The 21,079-nt window shown below is 41.0% G+C and overlaps 1 protein-coding gene across 1 annotated transcript in view; it reads right to left on the bottom strand.

Moving 5' to 3' along the window:
* Positions 1 to 21,079, bottom strand: part of LOC128726249 (poly(rC)-binding protein 3) — a 107,176-nt gene that overhangs the window by 19,601 nt on the left and 66,496 nt on the right. The window contains exons 3-6 of the mRNA XM_053820046.1: positions 6,905 to 6,961; positions 3,836 to 3,952; positions 3,608 to 3,704; positions 3,346 to 3,509 (exon numbers count right to left, since the gene is read on the bottom strand). Coding sequence (XP_053676021.1) covers positions 3,346 to 3,509; positions 3,608 to 3,704; positions 3,836 to 3,952; positions 6,905 to 6,961 — 435 coding nt within the window. The remainder of the gene's footprint in view (positions 1 to 3,345; positions 3,510 to 3,607; positions 3,705 to 3,835; positions 3,953 to 6,904; positions 6,962 to 21,079) is intronic.

Genomic DNA, 21,079 nt, shown 5'->3' on the forward strand with positions numbered 1-21,079 from the left:
GGTTTTGCCTGCTGATGGCGATGTGTAACAGCTGCAAACCACATTAAAGGGCACACGACACCCCTTTTCTGGGTGGTGGTGTTTAACATGGGCAAATGTGGTCAAAAGCTTTCTAATCGGCAAATTGAATAATATTTCTCTGTACCCCAAAATTCCATCACAAGCGCCAAAAATACCTTTCAGCTCAGCGGAGTACGACGAATCCGCTACTCGAATCTGTTTCGGTTAATTAATAAGAATGCCACATAAAAATGTGCTTCCATAATTTCAGTCAGCCTAATTGCACTGTGGTTACAATTCCGTTACGTGACACCTGTAATGTAGGAATAATTCACGAAAATGTGTGGTTTGTTCCACTCCAACATCTGTTATTAGGCATGCAGTCATGCAACTGCCTCAACCCACAAACACAGCCTTATGATAATGACAGAAAAGGGGAATTATCGGTTTAGTGTCAGGTGCAACGAGAAAAAATGCCAAAATTTCACTTGACCTGCAACAATAGTTCTTTTCCTGAAATTACCTCAATCAAACATTCGCTCATACCATCTTATTTGTTATTATATTTACCTAAGAGATTGAAATAAATTATCATACCTTAATCGATGATTTTGATGATGAATAAATCATCTTCATGAATAAACCATCAGCATCCAATACGGTCTGCCTATTAGTTTTGTATAAAAAAAAATCTACATCTCCCACAACGTTCAGCTAGTGCTAATACTTATACACCTATTACTTGATTTTGTCCATTCAGCTTGTCCACCTCGATAAATAAAAAAAAATAATGCTCTGCACTATTTGAATAAGCTGACTCTTACGAAGCCGTCATTGCGACTATTTTCATTGCACACAACATTCCATCTTATCTGGTGCAGCAGAGTTCGATTAGTTGAGACACTCAAACTATCCCTAAATCCCATTTGTTATTATAACTTCATAATCAGCTAGTGCCAGCGAAATGGAATAATTAATGCCGTTTTTTTTTATCCACCACCATTACTTCTTATTGCCAGGTGGATGGGCAAGCACAAAAATGTTCTACCGTGCGAAAAATCTTCTCACTCAAGACTTTTCCAAGGTAGCACAGCGTACCGGATGAAGTTTTTCCCATTTTTATCGGTTATTCTGCAAATAAGCTGCCTGAAATTCGATCCTGGGAGAAATCGGCGCCCAACGTAGAAAAATAACAATTAATTTGTGCGAGGTAGATTGAAACTGGTTCGCCGCTGGAGCAAAACCCAAAAAAAAACTCACCTCCCCCACGCATTGTTGTCCTTCGTCGTTTGCACGGCTATCGCGAAAATCCATCGTTACATTATTAATTATCTACCCGAGAGAGTCAAGGCAGAAGCAAGGGCGAACCGACCGTTTTCTATATACCGCTTACACGCAAAAGATCATTGAAAAGTTTTCCACCCAAGCACTTCTGCTGGATGATGTGGCAAAAGCACCGTGCACAGCAGCTGTAGTCGTAACCCAGCATCATCCCAGTAAAACTTGGAATAATCGTACCGCACCATTCGAAATTACTTCATTAAATAAATTGCGAGTTAACACTAAGCGGATTATTTCTTTCCCATTCGCTGACAAACACCGACTCTTCCTTACTAAAAGCGCTCGCTCTCCGGGAAAAAGCCTTTGCAGCCTCCACATCCCAAAAATAGAGGGAAACTGTTTCTATCCTTCGGATGATGATGGAAGATGCGCAGAATGGTCGATGGGTGATGGGGATGGAGATGCCTGCTGGCAGCGTCTATCCAGGAAATTTCAAATGAAACCAAGTGAAAGAAAGCAGATCGACGGAAAGCACCGTTCGTCTACAAAACGCTCCGGACTGATAAGCTGATGGAGGTGGATGTGAGGGAAAAACCACTCACGAAAATATCGCTGCTCGCGGGTAAAACGACCACCGTCCGTCCAGGAGAAACAATTTCTACAAAATTCGCAGCTCGTTTTTCGACCACTTACTGTTCGTTCTTTGGTCTCAATCGTTTACCGAATTCATTCGGCTTGTAAAAATTTTCTTCTTCAATCTTCAGCCAGTTGAATTGGGGAGTTTTTCGCAATGAAATGACATTTCGAAAGAATTTTACCACACTTCGTGCAAGCTGGTGGGAGGAGAGAGAACTGTATAGTCATTTATATTATCAACCAAACGAGACGAAAACATCGGGCCCTCAAGTGATGATAATACAATAACGAAGCTTAGCCAGAGGAAACGGATTTACGTTTTACAATGGTTTTAAATGGCATGAAAAAATCATATTAAAACCGGACTATGACAGAGAGAGCATTTCTGATTTTTTGCTATCATCTTCTAATAAGTTTCGATTTGTTACAGTTTTTATTAAGAAACCTATATCACATACCACAACACAGATTTCAATATGTTCTGGGAGGAAGTTCTATGATATTATATTGCATAATTTGATCCTAATATATGTTCATTAAACGAATAGAATAGATAGACAACTAATAGAATGAATTTGATCATAAAATTTGTTCATTAAACAAATATAATATAATTTTGTTATTTTAAATGCTATCACTCTAGTAAAGATCACAATCAAAAAGCGATAATGACACAAAAAATACAATTGCGGATGATAGGTTGGACTTAAATGCTCAGCACTAGTATTTTGTAAAAACGTAATAAACCTCAGAAATAAATCTCATTTTTAATTTCAGCTGCACAATATTTTTTTCCCAATTTAATAGATGAATTGCTTGCAAATTCACAAAACTAATTTAAGTATCAAAAATGTATGAAAGGGTATTGCATAAAAACTTAGAAATAACAAGCGTAAAATGAAAATAGTGCCAACATTGTCATGTATGTGGAAGCAGACGCATCTAAGTTCTATCTAAGTTTATTTTAGAAACCACATCAACGAAGATTTTTTCGTCATAGCGTTTCTCGGAAGAAATTAATCTTCTTGACAGTAGCTTGGCTTATTGTGATGCCATGGGACTGTGCGGATTTTACGAATAAACTTACTGTCGCCATACGAAATGACGAAATGCACTCGTTTGGTTGATGAATAATGACAACATCATTTAGTTGAAAAGATCGTAAGGATTACGGCATATAATTTGTCAGAAAATGACATGAAACCAACTCCAGGATTAAATCCAGGAAAAGGGCGTTAATGCATGATAAATAAAAAAGATAAATCCTCAGCTACCTATGATTAAAATAAAAACTATTTACTGTTCTCATGTAAAGCTGTATTGTGAAGTATCAAACAAATAAAAAATTGAACTTTCTCAAAACGGGTTTTTAAAGACAAATAACATAATGTTTCTATAATTATTTTTCAGCTAAAGCAAAATACTTACCTCTAGCATAACGCAGCATATGTGGTAGATACATTGCGTGATAGCTTCGGCAGAACCGCTAAGCGTAACGGCGCGTTCAGTAGAGTTTGGCAACATTTCGCTTGCAACTTGTATCGAACATCCAGTGATCTCTCGAATTTCTTTTATTTTTGAGCCACCCTTTCCTGTTACAAGAGATAGCGATTGAACGGCTCAATTAATGTTAAATTCTTTCTCTACTAAAAAAGGGGAATATTTCAGAAACAATTTAAACCATACTCACCGATGAGAGAGCCACACTGACTAGCTGGAACAATCAAACGAATTGGAATTTGTGGTTTACCCTGTGCATTTGTATTGTCTTGAAACTGTGAACACCACTGTAACAAAAAACGAAAGAGAGAAGAAATAGTTTTTAGTAACGGTACAAAAATGATAAGATTTTTTTCTTTTCAACGTACGAAGGACAAGATGTTTCGATACAAAAATGTCACACTAAGCGTCTACCTACCTCTTCAAACTTCTTCGTAATTAGTGTAAAGGCTTTGTAGATCGCACTTCTGGACCCAGAAACCGTCACGATCCGTTCCGGGCACGAGCAGTCTGATATGTTGATTTTTGCACCGGACTAAGAGATGGAATAGAAAAGTAAGAGAGCATGATGGAAAAAAAATTAGAAAACTTTATTTAATTATGGATGCTTAAAGAGCACGGACAGCGTTGAGCCGATCTTTCACCGAAAACCGAAAAGCGTCTCCAACATCATTCCGCTACTCCAGCCTACGGCAGATTTACGAAGAGCGAGAAGAACACAGAGATGTATGTCCACGGCGGCCAGCAATATCGAAGGGACGAAACTCTAAACAAATTTCGAAACGACAAAACTTTATGATTTGGCGATTTTCGGGTGTGATGGACGCGTGCGTACGGAAAACGCGCCGCCAATGTAGTCCGTGTCCGCGAGTGGTCCTTTTTCGGCGGGAAAACACACTACCACAGGCAGGACGCCCAAAAACGAGGAAACTCACTCGGTAGAAGAAGCGAGAGAAAGCAGGGAAAGAGATAAAGTCGCAGACGACTGGGGAGGTCGAAAATATCCCACAGCAAATCACATGCTTGAGTATAAAAAGGCCAAAAGTTTTCTCGTTTCCACTATGCGGTCCGCTCCCGGGCGTTTTACCCATCACGTCGTTCTTCTCGTTCCGTTCATCGTGCGCCCCGGAAGCGGACTCGGATGTTTATATTCCGGTGAAAAGTTCATGGCCAACGGCGGACTTTCTTCGCTTGAAGCTTAGGGGGCGGGTGGTACCATCCTCATGCTAACGGTGAACTGTTGGTGAATAATTTTTAAAAGATTTCCGCTTTAATTCAAGCACCATTTATTCGCAAAAGCCGCGTTAAGGCGATGAAACGATTGTCTTGAAGCGGACTGCATTAGCAAGCGACATTCACGCCGAGCCGATGGATGGTGTAACAGTTAATAAACAATGTCCTTTGAGGGCTGCAGCTTCACAGGTAAGATGAAGCATTTTCTTCGCAAAAGTTATCGAAAGTAAATCAAATTTATTACAAAAAAAATCATTCCAGTTGAAGATTTGATGATGTATTGAACAATACTCAAACGTATTCATGATTGAAAAAATCTTGAACGAGATACTCGCCATCGTCTTTTGGAGCAGCAGGAATGCCAAAAAAAACTGCAATGACAATTCTGCACCAGGTACGTCATTTCCGTTCGCGATAGGGTTTGTGACAGAGACCGCCATCAATTCAGTGCAAGAAACTAACGTTCACGATGCCATGCAGCCTCAGATAGTAGCAAACAGTCAACTTCGTTAGCGAAAGGATATGAACGGTTACACCGAAAACGGGAACAAACAGGAGAGAAACTCCTTGTGTGGTGGTTTGGAACGAGATTTTAATAATATTTCCTCGTGCTGCTATAGGTAGGGAAATGGCATTGAACGTTGCACAACGGTAATATCAGTGAAGGAGAAGCGAGTCGGACAAAGAAAGGCCTGGAATTTCGATAATGGGATTATTTCATTCCTCTTTCAAAAGAAAAGCTTTGGCCCGGCGTAGAGCATTCATTTGCTCATTGAATGAATCCATATTAGCGTTCTCCTGAGCCCGCAGGTGTAACGAGAAACCGAAGCGGAAATAGATATGCTTCCTTTCGAAGCTTCACCGTGCACACTCGGTCGCGTCGAGCATTAATACATATCACATTCCGTTGACTGCTGGCAGTACGGGTCATGTGGTTGTGTATATTACTATACCGTCTGTATTTTTTTGTGGGTTTCCCTAAGCCAACGTTCGTGCTTTCGTGCAGTATCGATGTAATGGAAGCCCCCAAACAAATAAGATGGTTGCAAATGAGCTTAACTATCGCTACTGCACCCGTCCCGGACCACTTCATTTGCCTTTTTTGGGGGCCGGGTTATGAAAGACAAGAAAACCTGACTCTTTCTATGCCAGTGATATTACAAAAGGGAGGGAAAAGAACATCCGTTCCAAAATGTCGATTCGCGTGAAGGTAGAAACATTCACAAGCAACACACTTAAGGATAGCACTGCCGTGGAATGATGCTAGTTTACGATAGCTGACAACAAGAACAAATTATGTGGCCACTAATTAGTTCCCTCATACTTAATGAAGTGTTTCTTTTGTGTGCGATTGTTTCGTCTGCGAGAACAAAAGCCTAGAGTCGTTTTTAAGAAGCATGCTCTTCTACATGCTTCTTACTACAGGCATTTTTTACGAACATCCGTCATCGTTTTTGATATAGTCGTTGCTTATGATAAAAAAAGTTTTGAAATATAAAATTTTGAGAATTAAAATGAATGGTTTTAATGGAATAGCAAAGGGCACACAAGCGAGGTGATCAAGAGAATGAATCAAATATATCAGAACGAGCGAAAGAAGTCACCTACTTGACAGAAAAAATGCACACAATTTCAAAATAAACCAGTGCACTAAATAAAAAGTGCAATAGTTAAAAAACTGGACTTTATTACATGTCATTTCTAAAAATATATCAACATTTGCACGATTCTTATAGTATAGTTTTACGATATGTAAGAAACAAACACATTCTTACATCAAATGTTTGTTCTGCCCAAAATAATCGATGGTTCGCAAAAGAAAACGAAAGAAAATAATAAAAAAAATCGCTATCGTGCGCAGAGAAACTCAAACATCGAATATCTGAAACGTGACATATGGCCTGACGGTCGGTTATTGGATCATGCCCGTGAATGCATTTTGAAAGGAAAGGAACCACCACCTCACAGTTAGAGCACAATGCGATTTGCTACACACAACTCTCCACTTTACTGCATTGTCGTCAATGGAAGCACCGATATAAAAGGGGTTCACAGACACAAAATCCTTCCTTTCAAACATTTGGAAAACTCACTCCACTTTCACGACGTACAAAAAGGAATCAAACGAAAACAGAACACCAACCAAAGTAAATCAACTGGCACAGAAACAATAGCGTAAGTGACACATAGAGCCGCGAGTGGAGGCAAACCGGGAAAAAAATCAAATTGCTTTTCGTTTCCAGTGAGTACTCACCTCTTCCCTGAATCGCTTGACGATCTCTCCTTTTTTTCCGATAATGCTGCCGACCTCCTGCGGAGAAGGAAAAAGAAAGAATGGAATGAAAACATCAATTTGAGAAGAACTCAACGTGAAGTGTATTTGCTTTACAGGTGATTGGAGCGAAATGCATTCTAAATCACAAGACACACCCATCAGAACTGATACAAACTTGCGAGATTAGATAACGAGTGATCGAAAATGTATAGCCACATATATCGAACACACTCCACGATATGCAATGCATTGCTTGTGGATAATCTTCTACACGATTTCAGTGCAATAAAATTGTATTCGACGATTCGAACAGTCAATTATCCAGATGCAACACATGATGCAGGAATGGTTGTAAGAACAATTTAATTACCCACGTGTTGCATTTGGCACCTCGTATGATTAATTATGCACAAACCATCCTTTCTTCGCCATGTGCAAATATATAGTCTCAATGAAACAGATCACGAGAGAACAGGATAATATATTGTTAAATACGTATTGCCATACAAAATAGCTTGCAATGGATTCATTCAAAGTTTGCATTATTATTATTCACACGCAATATGACTGTCTATAATATACAATTTAATCATATATTAATTAAATGTGATGAGTGAAAAAGGACCTCGAACAATCAATATCAGGTATCACGTACTATGATGAACTCGAAAGGATAAAAGTTATAGTTTTTCCAATAAAATTCAGTATTACAAATCCCAAGAGCAATTTCGATAGTAATACTTTATTTATGAGGCACTTAACAACAAACTACAAAATCTATTACAATATGAACAAGCTATATTTGATATTTGTCAAAAAGAAAAGGAAAAAAGAACAATTGTACTATGTCTGAACCGGAAACTTTTGTACACTCTTGTTAGTGAGACAAATGTAGAGTTATAAATGAACAGGCAGCTGGTCCCCCATTAATCCGTTCACCTATTTTGATAGCATGCACATGAGCAATTGTGTTTATAGTTCCGCATACAACGCAACTATCTAATTTTGAACAAACGCATTAGGCATGGTTTCGTCTGGTGCAGAGCTAATGCTACATTCGTTAGTTTTGTTGGGAAAACAGAATGCCACATTTGCCAAAAGCGCTTCCTGGTACAGTTTGTGATATTTTCACCTTCTCAACGAAGCGTGGCAGCGCAAGTGCAACAAGGTGAATAAAACATTATGCCTAACGACGATAATTTCGAAAATAGTCCTGGCTAGTCTCATGCAGACTATAACACAATTTCGTAGACTCATATGCAGCCGAACGCAGAAAACACGTTTTGGTGAATGCTTAACGAAACCTAAAGTAACTAGGGGTTTCTCAGCATTACTAATAAAACATTACTGTTATGTATGTTAAGTGAGTATAAATTATTTAAAAAAAATGACTTTACTGTTATGTCTAAAACATTTTGCAGCCGCAATGCCAATATCAGAAAAGACGTTTAGAGAATTTAAATGATAAAATCGTGTGTCATAAACTTCTAAATAGTGTATGACAAATATTTCGTTCGTATTCGCACGTAAAGATTCGTTTTATTAATAAATGATAAATGAAAAAAACATAAGGTTTGAATTTAATTAGAAATTCAAACTAAATACTATAAGCTAAATTGCAACTAAGACGTTTCTATGGCCAATTTCAACCTCTGAAACATCGCACACATATTCAACACCACGATCTGACACCTATTTATTTTGCTGTAAAAATGTAACAGATTTGTGCTAGTCTTATCTGATTGAAATTAACCTGTAATTAGGCTCAAAATCCACTATTCCAAGAGAGATTTCACGGAGAAGAATCTTGTTGCCATCAAAAAAAACTATTAATATAAACCGTTTGCAAGAGAAAAGGACGCAAAGAAAACGACAGCTTCCCCCCGCGCGATGTATCTTTTTGCTTGACACAACGCAATCATGTTCCCTAAATCGGTAAAACACTGAAAACAAAAAGTGCGCAAGTAAAACTTTCTAGCACCGGCCGGGAACGACGACAAGGTCGGTGTATAAGGTTCAGCTTTTATCTCCGGTTATTTAATTTTCAGTTATGCAAATGCTCATGTTTATTTAATGTTTTCCCTTTTATCCAGCCGTATCCGGGTTTTTTAGTCCATCTCCGCTGCCCATCTTCGCCCTGGCTAACAGTCGATCCTCGTTCGGCATTTCGGCCAAAAAGCCCAGCATCCTACCCGTTTTTGAGCCGCGAAAACCAAACAACCGTTTTTCGTTCCCGGATTTCCGCCGGGTTACACGCCAGACGCTGTGTTTTGAGGGAAATGGCGAATGGAAGGAATGGCGGTGAGTTTGCAGGAAAATTTTGCTCCGTCCATCGGTGAATGGAAGACGAAGCGAAAAAAAAACAACCTGTCCACCGGAATTGGCTATTTTCCGCTGCAAATTTTGTTTTCTTTCGTTACTTTCAGGTCGCTTAACGGTTTCCGAAATTTCCTCCATATATTTCCCTCGGCACATCTTAGTGGGTTTTCAATGGCTAAACAAGCGTCGTCGCGACCCTTACAAGCCATTCATGATGCGCCGCCGTCGAGCTTACAAGCCATTATAAGTCTATACTATTTTCAGTTTCTTTTTTTGGAGATTCTATGCTTTCGGAACCATTTTGCATCATAAACAGCAACGGATCGTAAACGCATTAAACAAGGACAACTAGTTAGTTTTTCTTTCAACTAACGACATATTGCATCCTTTTTCTTAATTTCAAATAGTTTCCTCTATCAAATCAAATCCACCACCACCAAACTTTGAACGACAGTAATTATTTGATCTTTTCACTAAAGATTTCCGCTTAGAAAAAATCGAAACCTTCACGTAAAAACAGACCGAAGAACGAATTAATCAGGCAAATCCCTTCCGCGATTAATTTCCCTACCGGCATGACTTCATTCCCCGGAAGCGCAGTATCCCCGACACCTAACTTTCGTAATAAATTTAACAAAACAAAAAAATATGTACATAAACAACGCGTTCCAACAAGGGTTTGAGAGCACACACAGAGGCACGCCGTGAACCCGTCGGCGGATCTTATGATTGTTCCGGTGCCACGAGGGCACCACAGACTGCCCGCTCATTAAGCGCTGGGGAAAGTGCGTAAAATGGCGACCATTTGCGATCGTGCAGAAAGCGCAGAATGAATGAATACTTTATGCTCAGGTTGGTTAAAATTTATTTCAATTTTCACGCAACACCGCATTCGGTAGCGTCATAATCTCAGGAGGCTGCTGGTTACTGCCGCACTAGCTGTAGGTTGCGCTGTATCCTTCCTTCTTTGCTGTTCTGTTATTCCACGGCAACCCGCCGGCGGATGGTCTGGTTTGCAAGGAAAAGCTTTATTATTTGCTCCCAACGACCTGGCTCCCTCCTGGTTGCCGTGCTGGGTTTTTATTAATGTATGATTTTTCCCCTTTGCCTAAGCTGTTGTCCTTTTCATCCGAGGAAAGCTAACACGCTTGTCCTTCCGCGATGGGGCGCGTTTACACCGTTAACCTTAACCCGAACACGCATAAAGCACGGGAAAAACTCGCGCCAAGCGCGTCATACGAACGACCCTGCGTTCCTCTGTAAGCGCACACGGCCCGCCTGTTGGACACACGATTCCCATAAATATTCACTCCGGTAATAAGCCAAACAATTTAGTATGAATTATGGCTCTCCTGTTTCTACCCTGTAGGCTTTTAATGGGAAAAATTTACTCCGCCCGCGCGCTCTGTTTTTCTCCTTTTCTCTTCCTCGAAAAACAGACACATTGTCCTTTCTACTCTTTCCACTCTTGCACGCTTTCAACAGTATCTCAATACTGAACGCATGACTACAACATCGCGCGGTGTCCTTTGGTCGCGAAAAAAAGGTGATTTCGCCGAGACGCGGTTCTACCCCCAACTGCGGTCGTGTCGACATGCTTTTTTGATGCTGAACTGTGTGTGGCTTGGTTGGCGAGTGTAATCCCTTTGGACTTCTGAATTTTTGTATCCGCCATGCTCATTTCTCTCATGCTCAACAAATTTTCTGCTATGCTGTATATATATATAAACCTCTCCCCGAGACACGATGATTAAAACAACACCAACCCCGATCTGTACAGGTGTTGGGATTTTATTTTTCACAATAAAACATAAACTCCCAGGAAGCTGCATTTTTTCTTCTTCTTCTAAACACCCAGGTGAGATGGGTTTAAAATAGGAGAGCTTGCTGGGCCATAAACGACGCTGGGGACGACGACTCTGTCTCACCGACCCAATTCAGAACCCCATCTGTCGCGTAAACCACTGGGTTGGGTTGAGTAATGCCCATAAAAAGATGCACTCCAACCGGGATGCGGCTTTATTTGTCTCCTTGCCAAACAAGAAGCACTGGACGCGCGACTAGATCAAATTAATTTCCGTCCGCGTGCCTTGATAACAGCTGCCCAGAATTCCCAACGGTTGCAGCAAAAGACGAGACGAGAGCGTTTTGTACATATTACAGACCTCGTCGTGTGACCTGCTTTTGCAAAATCATCATCACCTGTCCCGCGGCGCGTCATTAATACTGCACTTTCTTATATGCTATGCCCAATGATTCGCGCTGCAGACTTGCAACAATTGCCCAGCTTCCTAACCGCATTCGGATCATAGCAGGTGAAAATAAGACATGTGGCACAGAATGGCAATCGCCGTTAGCAGCAAACGGATGATGCGGGAAAAACAAACCAACAAAACTTCAATCAGTAACGATCGCGTGGAAAAAAACCGGTCTTTTACCGTTGTCGATAGTTTCCTCCTATGGAAGGATGCCCCAATCAGGCTCGGCGTCGTGGTGGTTTAACCGATCGCGTACATATCCGCGATGCAATGAAATTATATCTCATTTGTCGTGCTAAACACGGAATAAAGAAAAATCGTGCCATTTTTAACGAGCGCATTGAATGCAAGCTAGAAAAAGAAGAAGAAGCATTGTAACGTACTAACGTCAAGATGGTTTCCCACAGGATGGTAGTATCTAATGAAGGGTTGATTCTATATGGAGCTGTTGGGGGAAATGTGAAAACACGGAAATGATGATTCGTTGGCCTCCATGCACTATCGTGTTGAAGGATCGCGTGAGAATCGCAAGATGAAATATTGTAGAGCCGGGAAATGTGTTTATCGGCCAATAAATTGGAGTTTAATAAATTGAGCTGATAGGAAATGATCGCTAGAACACCATAGGGCGGTGGAGCATCATGCCGGAGTTACATGAAACACTTGACAGTGATTGAATTTTTAAACTGCCACATCGATACCACGTATGGAGCAAGATGCAATTGATTCTCTCTTACCAGATTGAAGCACTTTCGTCATGTTCGTTATTTTCTTCATTACCTGCAATGAGAAAAAAGAAAAGGAAATGTTATATTTACTTGTTCACCAAGGCTAATACACGGGATCAAATTTCTGAGCAAACGGGTATATCCCACACCTTCGACAGGTGTGCCCAACCTGTAGACGGAAATATATCGAGATAGATGATTTATCGTCCCTATGGCAGGCACTGTTTTCCCTCCCTTACTATACGCACAAGATCGTCTGTCTGGGGTTTATCGTACAGCTCATCGTAGGGAATATGTCGCTTCCATTCCGTCGATGGAGTAATAAATGGTATATAGGAGTGAAATTTTTATTGCTAAATTTCGTCGGCACTAGGTCGGCACCGGCGGTGTTTCGCGAGAGGTGTTGGATAAATTTAGAATAGCGTCGTGTCGTATCCAAGCTATAGCACCCCATCGCTAACGCGGCTTTTTTTTGCCCACCAACGTGGCGCACATTATGCTTCGACTCCAATCTCTGCACACTCGTCTTTTTCAACGCACGAGAACGCACACGCAGCCCTGCTACACACCTTGATGTTCCTCTAGTGGATATTTATAAACAAAACCCCTGGTTCACGTCGGCGAAAATAATTATCATTCCGCGTGCTTTGATATGTATTTAAATTCTTTTTTATATGCGTATATTTTCACCCGCTTTTCTCATACATTCTAACCCCATTTTTCTAGGAAGACTGTTCCGGCAACACACGCTCGCGGACATTTTAATAACCTTTTCGGATGCTACCACACCGCAGAACTGTGTAGTGGTTGTAAATTTTAAATGCATAAACAAACAGAGCGTCGAAAAATATGTTCCCCGTATGCGATTTAGGAAGCAAGCAATATGGAGTGGGTTGCCAGCGAAGTGTAGCTATTCAAATTATTTCGATACGTTGTTTGAGAAGCAAAAAAACATTATCAATTTTAGTAACAAAAATGACATTCATTGACTTCAGCCGCGTTTGGTTTGAATTGATTCTTTACAATTCTCTAGCAAATTTTAAATCAATTGAAGTGGGATAAAACATGTAAAGACTACTAAAAGCTATTTTAAAATGAGAACGGCTGGCAATCATAGAAAGAAGCAGAGCGAAATACTGTAAACTTAACCATGTTAGCCCGCAACAATGCGTGTAAATGTAGCCCCTAACATCTTCAGAGAAGAAATGATCAAGTGAAATGATATTCCCATTGAGTTTTACAAAGCCAATCTAAGCTTCCGCCAGCACAATGTTCAGCGCAGGGTAGCTACTGCTAATACACAATTACCGTTCCATTCATGTAATTATCAGTGCGATGATGATAGCATCTCTTTACATTGCTGCCTTAAAACGCGTGCTGCGTTACAGACGAGCAACAGTTACACTTTTGCAACTAGCATTATTATAAAAGAAGTTGTAAATACAGCATCAGGACCAGCTATCAAGTGACGCGCACCCAACTACCATGTTTACAGCGACATGAAACACCGGCGTTAATGGGCCGATTATTAATAATTTGCGTTTGGATTGGTAAATAAATTGGGCAAACTGATAAGTGAAAGCGAATACGAGTGCTACAAATTTAATAACTTGATCAGAGTTGAAAGCATTTTGATGATTCAAGCTACCAAATAAACCAATTCACACCGATTCGTTTACATACACATTGTAATAGTGGAGAGAGAACTTTTCGAACGTAATTAAAACGTGGGCCATTATTCTGATGCAACATCAATACTACGGCAAAGCCCCATCGTTACCAGCCGTTGTTAGACTAGTCCCATCTAGCGATCTCCGTAGGAATTCCAACCGACACACAGTTGCCGTTGGAATCTACTACTAAATGATAAGCTATCGGATAATTAATTACAAATCACTGAGCCATCCTGAGGGCTCAAACATTCGACCGGTGGTGTGTAACATGGTTGCATTGCTGCTGCTGCTGCTGCTCCATAATAAATAAAGGCATGGAAGCAATACCGACAGCTTTTGGTCTGTGGTTGGCTGTACATGAGGGCACCAATTTTCCGAATGATGCATTACGCCAAAACTCGTCCAGTTTCGGATGGGCTTATACAGCACAGAGAAATTCTAATTTGAATGACCGAGTTATAATTGGAAAATCATCATGCCGAATTTTGGTTCGCACCAAAACCTGAGATTGATAGTAGTTGGAAGGAATAATGACGTGAAATTACGACCACCTTTAAACGCTATGAATGAAGCTAGCTACCAGCGAAAGGTTGCACCCTTCGAACACAAATCTCGACTGCTTTTTGCTTCTATTCTCTTGCTCCAATCAATTACACGCATCGCATGGGAATCGTGAAGCGAGTTGCGCCACTTAAATTGTTCTAACACGTCAGTTTATCTCACGCTACTCGCACGGTATAGGAACATGCTTGACACTGTAAATTCAAATTAGCTCAATAGAAAAAAAAACATCAACGATTTACTCTAGCTTCAATTGAGGTGCAGTGGCACATAACACCTAAATTGTGAAGTTGTTTAAATCAACTTGCTTTCGGAGACGCTCTTAATCCATCTTCAATGGAATAACAAAAATGAACTCCACATTATTATTATTTTTTTTTTCAAAAAACGTTTCTTTTGCAGCGCTTTAATTATGGGAAACACATCAGCTGCTTGCTGAAAACCTGACTTCTTCTAACGTGCCCAGGAGGGATGATACCGAGCAACATGAAGAAAAACAACATGTTGCTGGGAAAATTATATTTCACTTTTTCGGTTCCCGAGCCTTTGAAAAACAGTTCTAGCTGCTGTTACATCACCGTGAGTGGCTTTTCAACTGTGTGGGCAGGCAGGCTGAGGGTTGGGTGGATGTTCTACGACTTCGAAGGATCGGATCCCAAAATGTGAGTCTAGCGCTCGGCGGTGGAAGTTTATCAAAAAAAGGCGATACAAGATATTCCATTGCTCCAGAGAAGCATTGTGATTGCCCTGAAGGTTGATTTGTTTTTTTTTTCAGTCGAGTTTTGCTTTGCAATGGAGATTCTGTCGAAATAAAATCGGCAACGGTGCGGTACATGCTTGAACAATTTTCAGTTTGTTCATCTATTTCGGAAGCCGGTTTCAATCGCTCCATTCTGCCCCGCAGCAAGGTGTGCAAAAAAAAAATACATCTTTGAAGACAACATGATGCCGGTCCGACGAAGCCTGACATTATACGCCCTGTTGGGCTTTTTTAGAAGTTACTTTTACACTGAACATGGAAAATAATGGCGGCAACAGGGCTCCCATCATTTAAACAAGAGCGAAAATCGTACATAAATAGATGGTTTACAAGCAAAATAGAATGATTTGTTTGAAGAAAAAACTTCATAAACTACAACAGTTAATAGCTCAATGAAAAAAACCTATTTAAATCAAAAATATAATACCGATTTTGGTTTCGTCAAATGATAGACATGATTTAAAGCAATTTTAAGCGTTAAATGCAATCTAGTGATATACCAGCACCAATAACGTATGTAAATCGTTCGTTATTAAATTAACAAGCGATGTTTTGAAGAATACTCCGGAACAAACGTTGAATTTATTAGAACCCAACAGTAAGCTGCATCTAGAAAATGTCCCGCACAAGATTCAGGCTAAAGCGCATATTAATCCAGAATAATTAGGTTTCTTCATCCTACTCACGACAGCAGCACTGCCTAAAAGTCACTCAGTTTCTCCTCGACGTTACCTCGGTGAGAGTCAAGGGACAACTTGTACACGAAAAGACCTGCTTGCTCGCATGGATCATGGACCCACTGAGCCGCAAACTAAAATACCCAGCCCGACAGCAGAACGGTACCGTTTGGTCCTGCTGATTTGCACAACTCTTCTTTGCTACGCCCAATCCCAGGTCAGACCACAAATTCTGCTGTTCATCTCACAGCTGCAAACATGCTCTGCTGCCATGTGAGATGGTTCAAAGTACCGCAAAGTGTTATCCACCCTGATTATGATGATATTAGAATTCGCACTCGGCCACTTCAAGCTCTTCAACATGAAAATGCAATAAGGTTTCGCACATCTTCTGGCGCAAAGTGGCCAACGTGCAGCACGAGGGGACACCACCAAGCGAGACCCGAATAGACGCCGAAATAAACGGATTCTAAACCGAACATTAAAGGCCACAAGTCTAATTTTCTTGACCGCACAAGCCTGCCACTCAGCCGGTAGAGAATAGACGAGAAGCATGTGATTTCGCATGTTGGCATGTAGTTAATGGCGGCCTACTTCAAATGTGGTCAGGTCGAGCAGACAAACAAACCACATTTTTAAAAGAACACCGTTGTTGTTGTTGAAAAAGTTGCTAAAATGATTTTTCTAAGATAAAACCATAAATAGCCGGGAAGTGGCACAAGTTTGAGAACGGACGATGCCACCATATCGCTGAATGGCAATATCGGAGAAATATTGTCCTCATAACAACACCGAATGGACGATTCGAAAATGCTCCATCCGAATATGCTCCAAATCGAGAGAACGGTACGCAAAGAAATCGTGCAATCAACAAAAACAATGAGGTGAAAAACGTGGAAAAAAGTTAATTAAAAAAGTTTCGATATGTAAACCGAGAAATAGCGTTTATGTGCTTCGCTATATGTACGCCATCATGCTGGGCCATGCCAAAAGCACACTTCTCTCAGCAGTGGTGCTGCTGCTGCTGTTGTGTGAGGAAAGTCCTCGCCTAGAGCACAATTCCCCTGCAGCAGCAGCAGGCAGGAACCAAACTCACCGGGAGCTATCAATGATACTCCTGGGTAAGGTAGGTGGGTGTATGATGGTGGTGTTTGTTATGTTCCGTTGCCTTATTCACGATGTGCTTCGTGGCAAACGGAACCATGCTTCTGTGCCAATGGATGCCACTCTCATCCCCAGAAACGAAGCATATGCCGACAGCAGTTGCTCTTTCCTTTGCCAAAATATCCCCATGGCAGCGAAAACCACGTGTACGGGATTCGTTTTGTCACATTTTTTTTCTTTCTCTTTTTAATATCACAACTTCCGCCGTCGCTAAGGCAACGCGCTTTCTCTCTCTCTCTCTTTCCATTTCTCCGTTTGTCTCGCCGGGTAAGAATGTTTGTTAGGTCTTACGTGGCAATGACGGGGGATACAATCGTTTGTCCAATGACGATTTTTTTTTGTGGAATCAGGTTAGCAGCCAACTTTCTCTTTTCCCAGAAATATTCTTTGCAAATGCTTTCAAACAAACGAGCATAATCTCTTTCTGCCGTTTCCAGCAATTCATACCAAAAACGAAAAGCAGCAACTTGTTTATATCTTCACATTCGACACATTCCTCCTGTGGGCATACCAGATTTTGATTATTACTTTTGACAACAGTCGTTAATGGTGTATTGGCTGATGGCGATAATTTGAGCGAAAATCCAGTTAGGTGATTATTCAATTCAATCCCGAACCCCTAACCAATAATACTGTAATTTAACTTACCAATGTACAAAATAAAATTATTTTAAAACGTATTTTTGAAGCATAGATGCATTCGACAAATTGATGCTATAAGGTTCCCTAAATGGACGAACGCCCATGTTATATTCCGCCTTTCGGCGCCCACCTGGTTATTGTTGAAGAAAATGCTTCACGTTTCGGTATTCGTGCACAGCGACAAGGGTAAGTATTTCCACACCGTCGTGGAAATACCTTGTATGGAAAAAAAGAAGCGCCCGTTCCGTGACATACCGTGAAGATTTCAACATTGGATCCCTTTCGGATCATCTCAAGACGCACCAAAGAGGAAACCAACAAAATACCAACATAACTCCCGTACAAAACCGTACTAGCTAGGCGCCATGCATGATGTAATCGTACAAATCAAGTTTTATTCGATATCAGTTGCTTCGCCACTCGGGTGGGAAGAGGAAAATCGTGAGCTGAAACTCCCTTCCTTTGAATCAGCGATGCAGCCAGCAATGCTTGCTGCGCCCTCTGCACTCGATGATCTCTTAATCGAGCTGATCAATAGGTGGACTCTGCTTGCATGTACGTTACCCGTGGGTTTGCAATCGATACAGAGGGATTTTGCTGGTTTTGACATACGTTGCACTTCGCAGATAACGTGAAGCTGCTGCTAGAGCCAGATTCGATTCTGCTAAACACGGCCCCAAAACTGGCAAGAAGCAGCAATAGCAGCAAATACGGAAGGTCGATTACGAGTCGTCCATAGGGCTCACGAACTTGCATAAACCAACATCTACACTCGTGCGAAGCAAGGCCGGATGGGCTATGTACCATCAATTATTTACATCCCAATGGAGACGTGTGCATGGGAAGACGCATCGGCATCTCATTTGTGTAATGATGGCACCCAGGAAGAAGGATGGTAAAGCGTGAAACGAAGGCAGGAAAACTAGGGTCTATGGATTGCGAGAGCATGCTTACGATAAGTGGAACAAGAACGTGAACTGGACCGCTGGATTTATGAGCCCAGTAATTCTGTGAAATCGTGTGAGCGCACTGCTTTTCCTATAATCAAATTGGTTTTGGCAGGCTCGACAGTTGAGGTAGAAGAAACAAAGCTTGCTCCTACCGGGCGGATAGCGATTAGTTTGTTGTGCACGTGCATAACAAATAAACCAACTAATTCTTAGTCCAGAAGCGTAATTTTGCTCAGCAAATATCAGTATATTAATAATTTAAATCAATCGCTGCTCTCTGACAAGGAGAACAGCAGTACAAACGAATATCGGAATACAGAATAAAAATACTGTACGATCAATATGAGCACAACTCTTTGCAATGGATATGATATCATAAGCCGGGCGATAAAAAAGGATAAGAGAATGCACAGGAAAAACGATCGTTTAGTAAATTGTTTCATCAAAAGAATGCCGTTTCGTTTCCGGAATCTGAACAAATATAGGTTAATTTTTCCGGAACATCCACAAGCCACCTGTAATGCAATGCAGCAAACAACACAGCTTTATCCGTTAGCTTAGAGCGAGTTTTCTCCAGAAAAGCAATTAGTTGATTGTTTTCGAATTGCTCTGATACAACTCCGGCCAATGGTGCTGTTTGCCCAACGGTGGGCTGTTTTGTGTTGCTCCGTGAAAGAAAAGCCCATCATCATCACGGAATCGGAAAATATCATCCTGCGAAAAGGAGCTAAAAAGGCAGACGCAGACGAAACCCACCCAAGGAAGTATTCTTGATCCCCCGTTAATGAGTGAACCAGTAGAACAGGTTAAATCATCTCAACATCATCGAACGGTTTTGCGATTGCGAACGATACGGAAAATGGGAATGAGTGCAAATTCTTTCTTTCTGCTAATTATCTTTCCAGCGTCTTTTTTTTTCTTCCTGCGAAAGAGCTCCAATCGCAGCCAGTTATGGGCTAGGCGAACGTCGACTATGAAAACACGATATCATTATTTTTCGAACCAGTTCAACAACAAATATCATGCGTTCGACACATGACATCCTGACGACGGCTAACGAACGTGGAAGGAACGATCGCGTCGCTACATATCGGGCTTACTCCCGCAAACACAGTGTGCCCAAATCAACTCAGCCAACATTTGCCTTTCAGTCTGTGAAAATGGAGGGAAACATAATCATTGCACCATCTCTCACACTCACACGCCGAACGGAAGTTGCCTTGAGTAAACCCCGGGTTGCTCGGTGATTTGTACGAAAACCAGCTGCAAAAACCAACAGGAGATAGCACATCTCATCCCAAAGGGGATGTTAAACCTGTGCTCCCCCGGGTGGCAGCATGGATCTGCACTGGAGCATGGAAATGAGCCGAACCGTTTCGTAAATGCCACCCCGCTTTTTCCGTTCTGCGCCCAACCTTCCCCCCGGTGGCTTGAAATCGATCGGAATGAACTTTTCAATTATGAGAAGAATGAATCCAATTCAATTAAGCATCGGCAAATCTCGGTGCTATCGATGTTTCCACTCGCCAGCACACTCAGTTCGCTGTTCGTCAATTTGGGCGCCGATTCTTATCAACGAAGTACAAATATTGTACATCGGAGGGTTCGCGACGCAGAATTGAACTGAGGAGGGAGGAGCTTCGGTTGTAAAAGGACATTCTCATCGATAGTACGAATCGAGCAAAATGGCGTGGAAATAGCTCGTGAATATAATTGGGGACCACAGGAGGAAGCGCTTGTTTCCAGGCGAGGAGCATTGCGATCGATAATGATTTGTCGAGACAATTTGAAATCTAAACATTTTTTCCAAACATTTGAAATCGGGAGTAACTAAATTTTAACTGATTTTTATTTATGTTTCTTTTTTAATTTTTAAATAAATTATGATATTATTAAATTCAAAAACAACGTATCTGTTAACCAAAAATACGTGATTTATACACATTAATTTGAATTGAAATAATTTTCCACCTGCAGTAACAAGTCGAGGTAAAATTTCCATAAACGTAGTAATAAGCGTGTTCGCAAGCGTGATCGATCAAAAGCTACATAGAGTAAAATTATTTAGACACTCTATAAGCAGAAACGGTAATTCGTTTATGAAATTGAATTTTTCAATTTTAATTTGCACCACCGGTTACACGACACATTAGATTTAATTACGAGCCACTCTCTCGTGTCTCTTTTCCTCTTTCGATTGTGTCCTGGCTAACAAGCAACAGGAAACGGTTTCGATCGGTAGCTTCCAGTAGCAACGTATTTAAAGTGATAACGAATCCCACCACTCTGGGGCTGTGTGACACACACGCTCACGTTCCTTAAATTGGAAAGGATTGTTGCAAAAATCACATGCCAGCTTTTCAGTAATTCAATTGACAGTGAATCCGTAAAAATGTGCCCACCTTTTAGTGAGCCAACGGAA

This window comes from Anopheles nili, chromosome 3 (genome assembly GCF_943737925.1).
Source record: "Anopheles nili chromosome 3, idAnoNiliSN_F5_01, whole genome shotgun sequence".
NCBI lineage: Eukaryota > Metazoa > Arthropoda > Insecta > Diptera > Culicidae > Anopheles > Anopheles nili.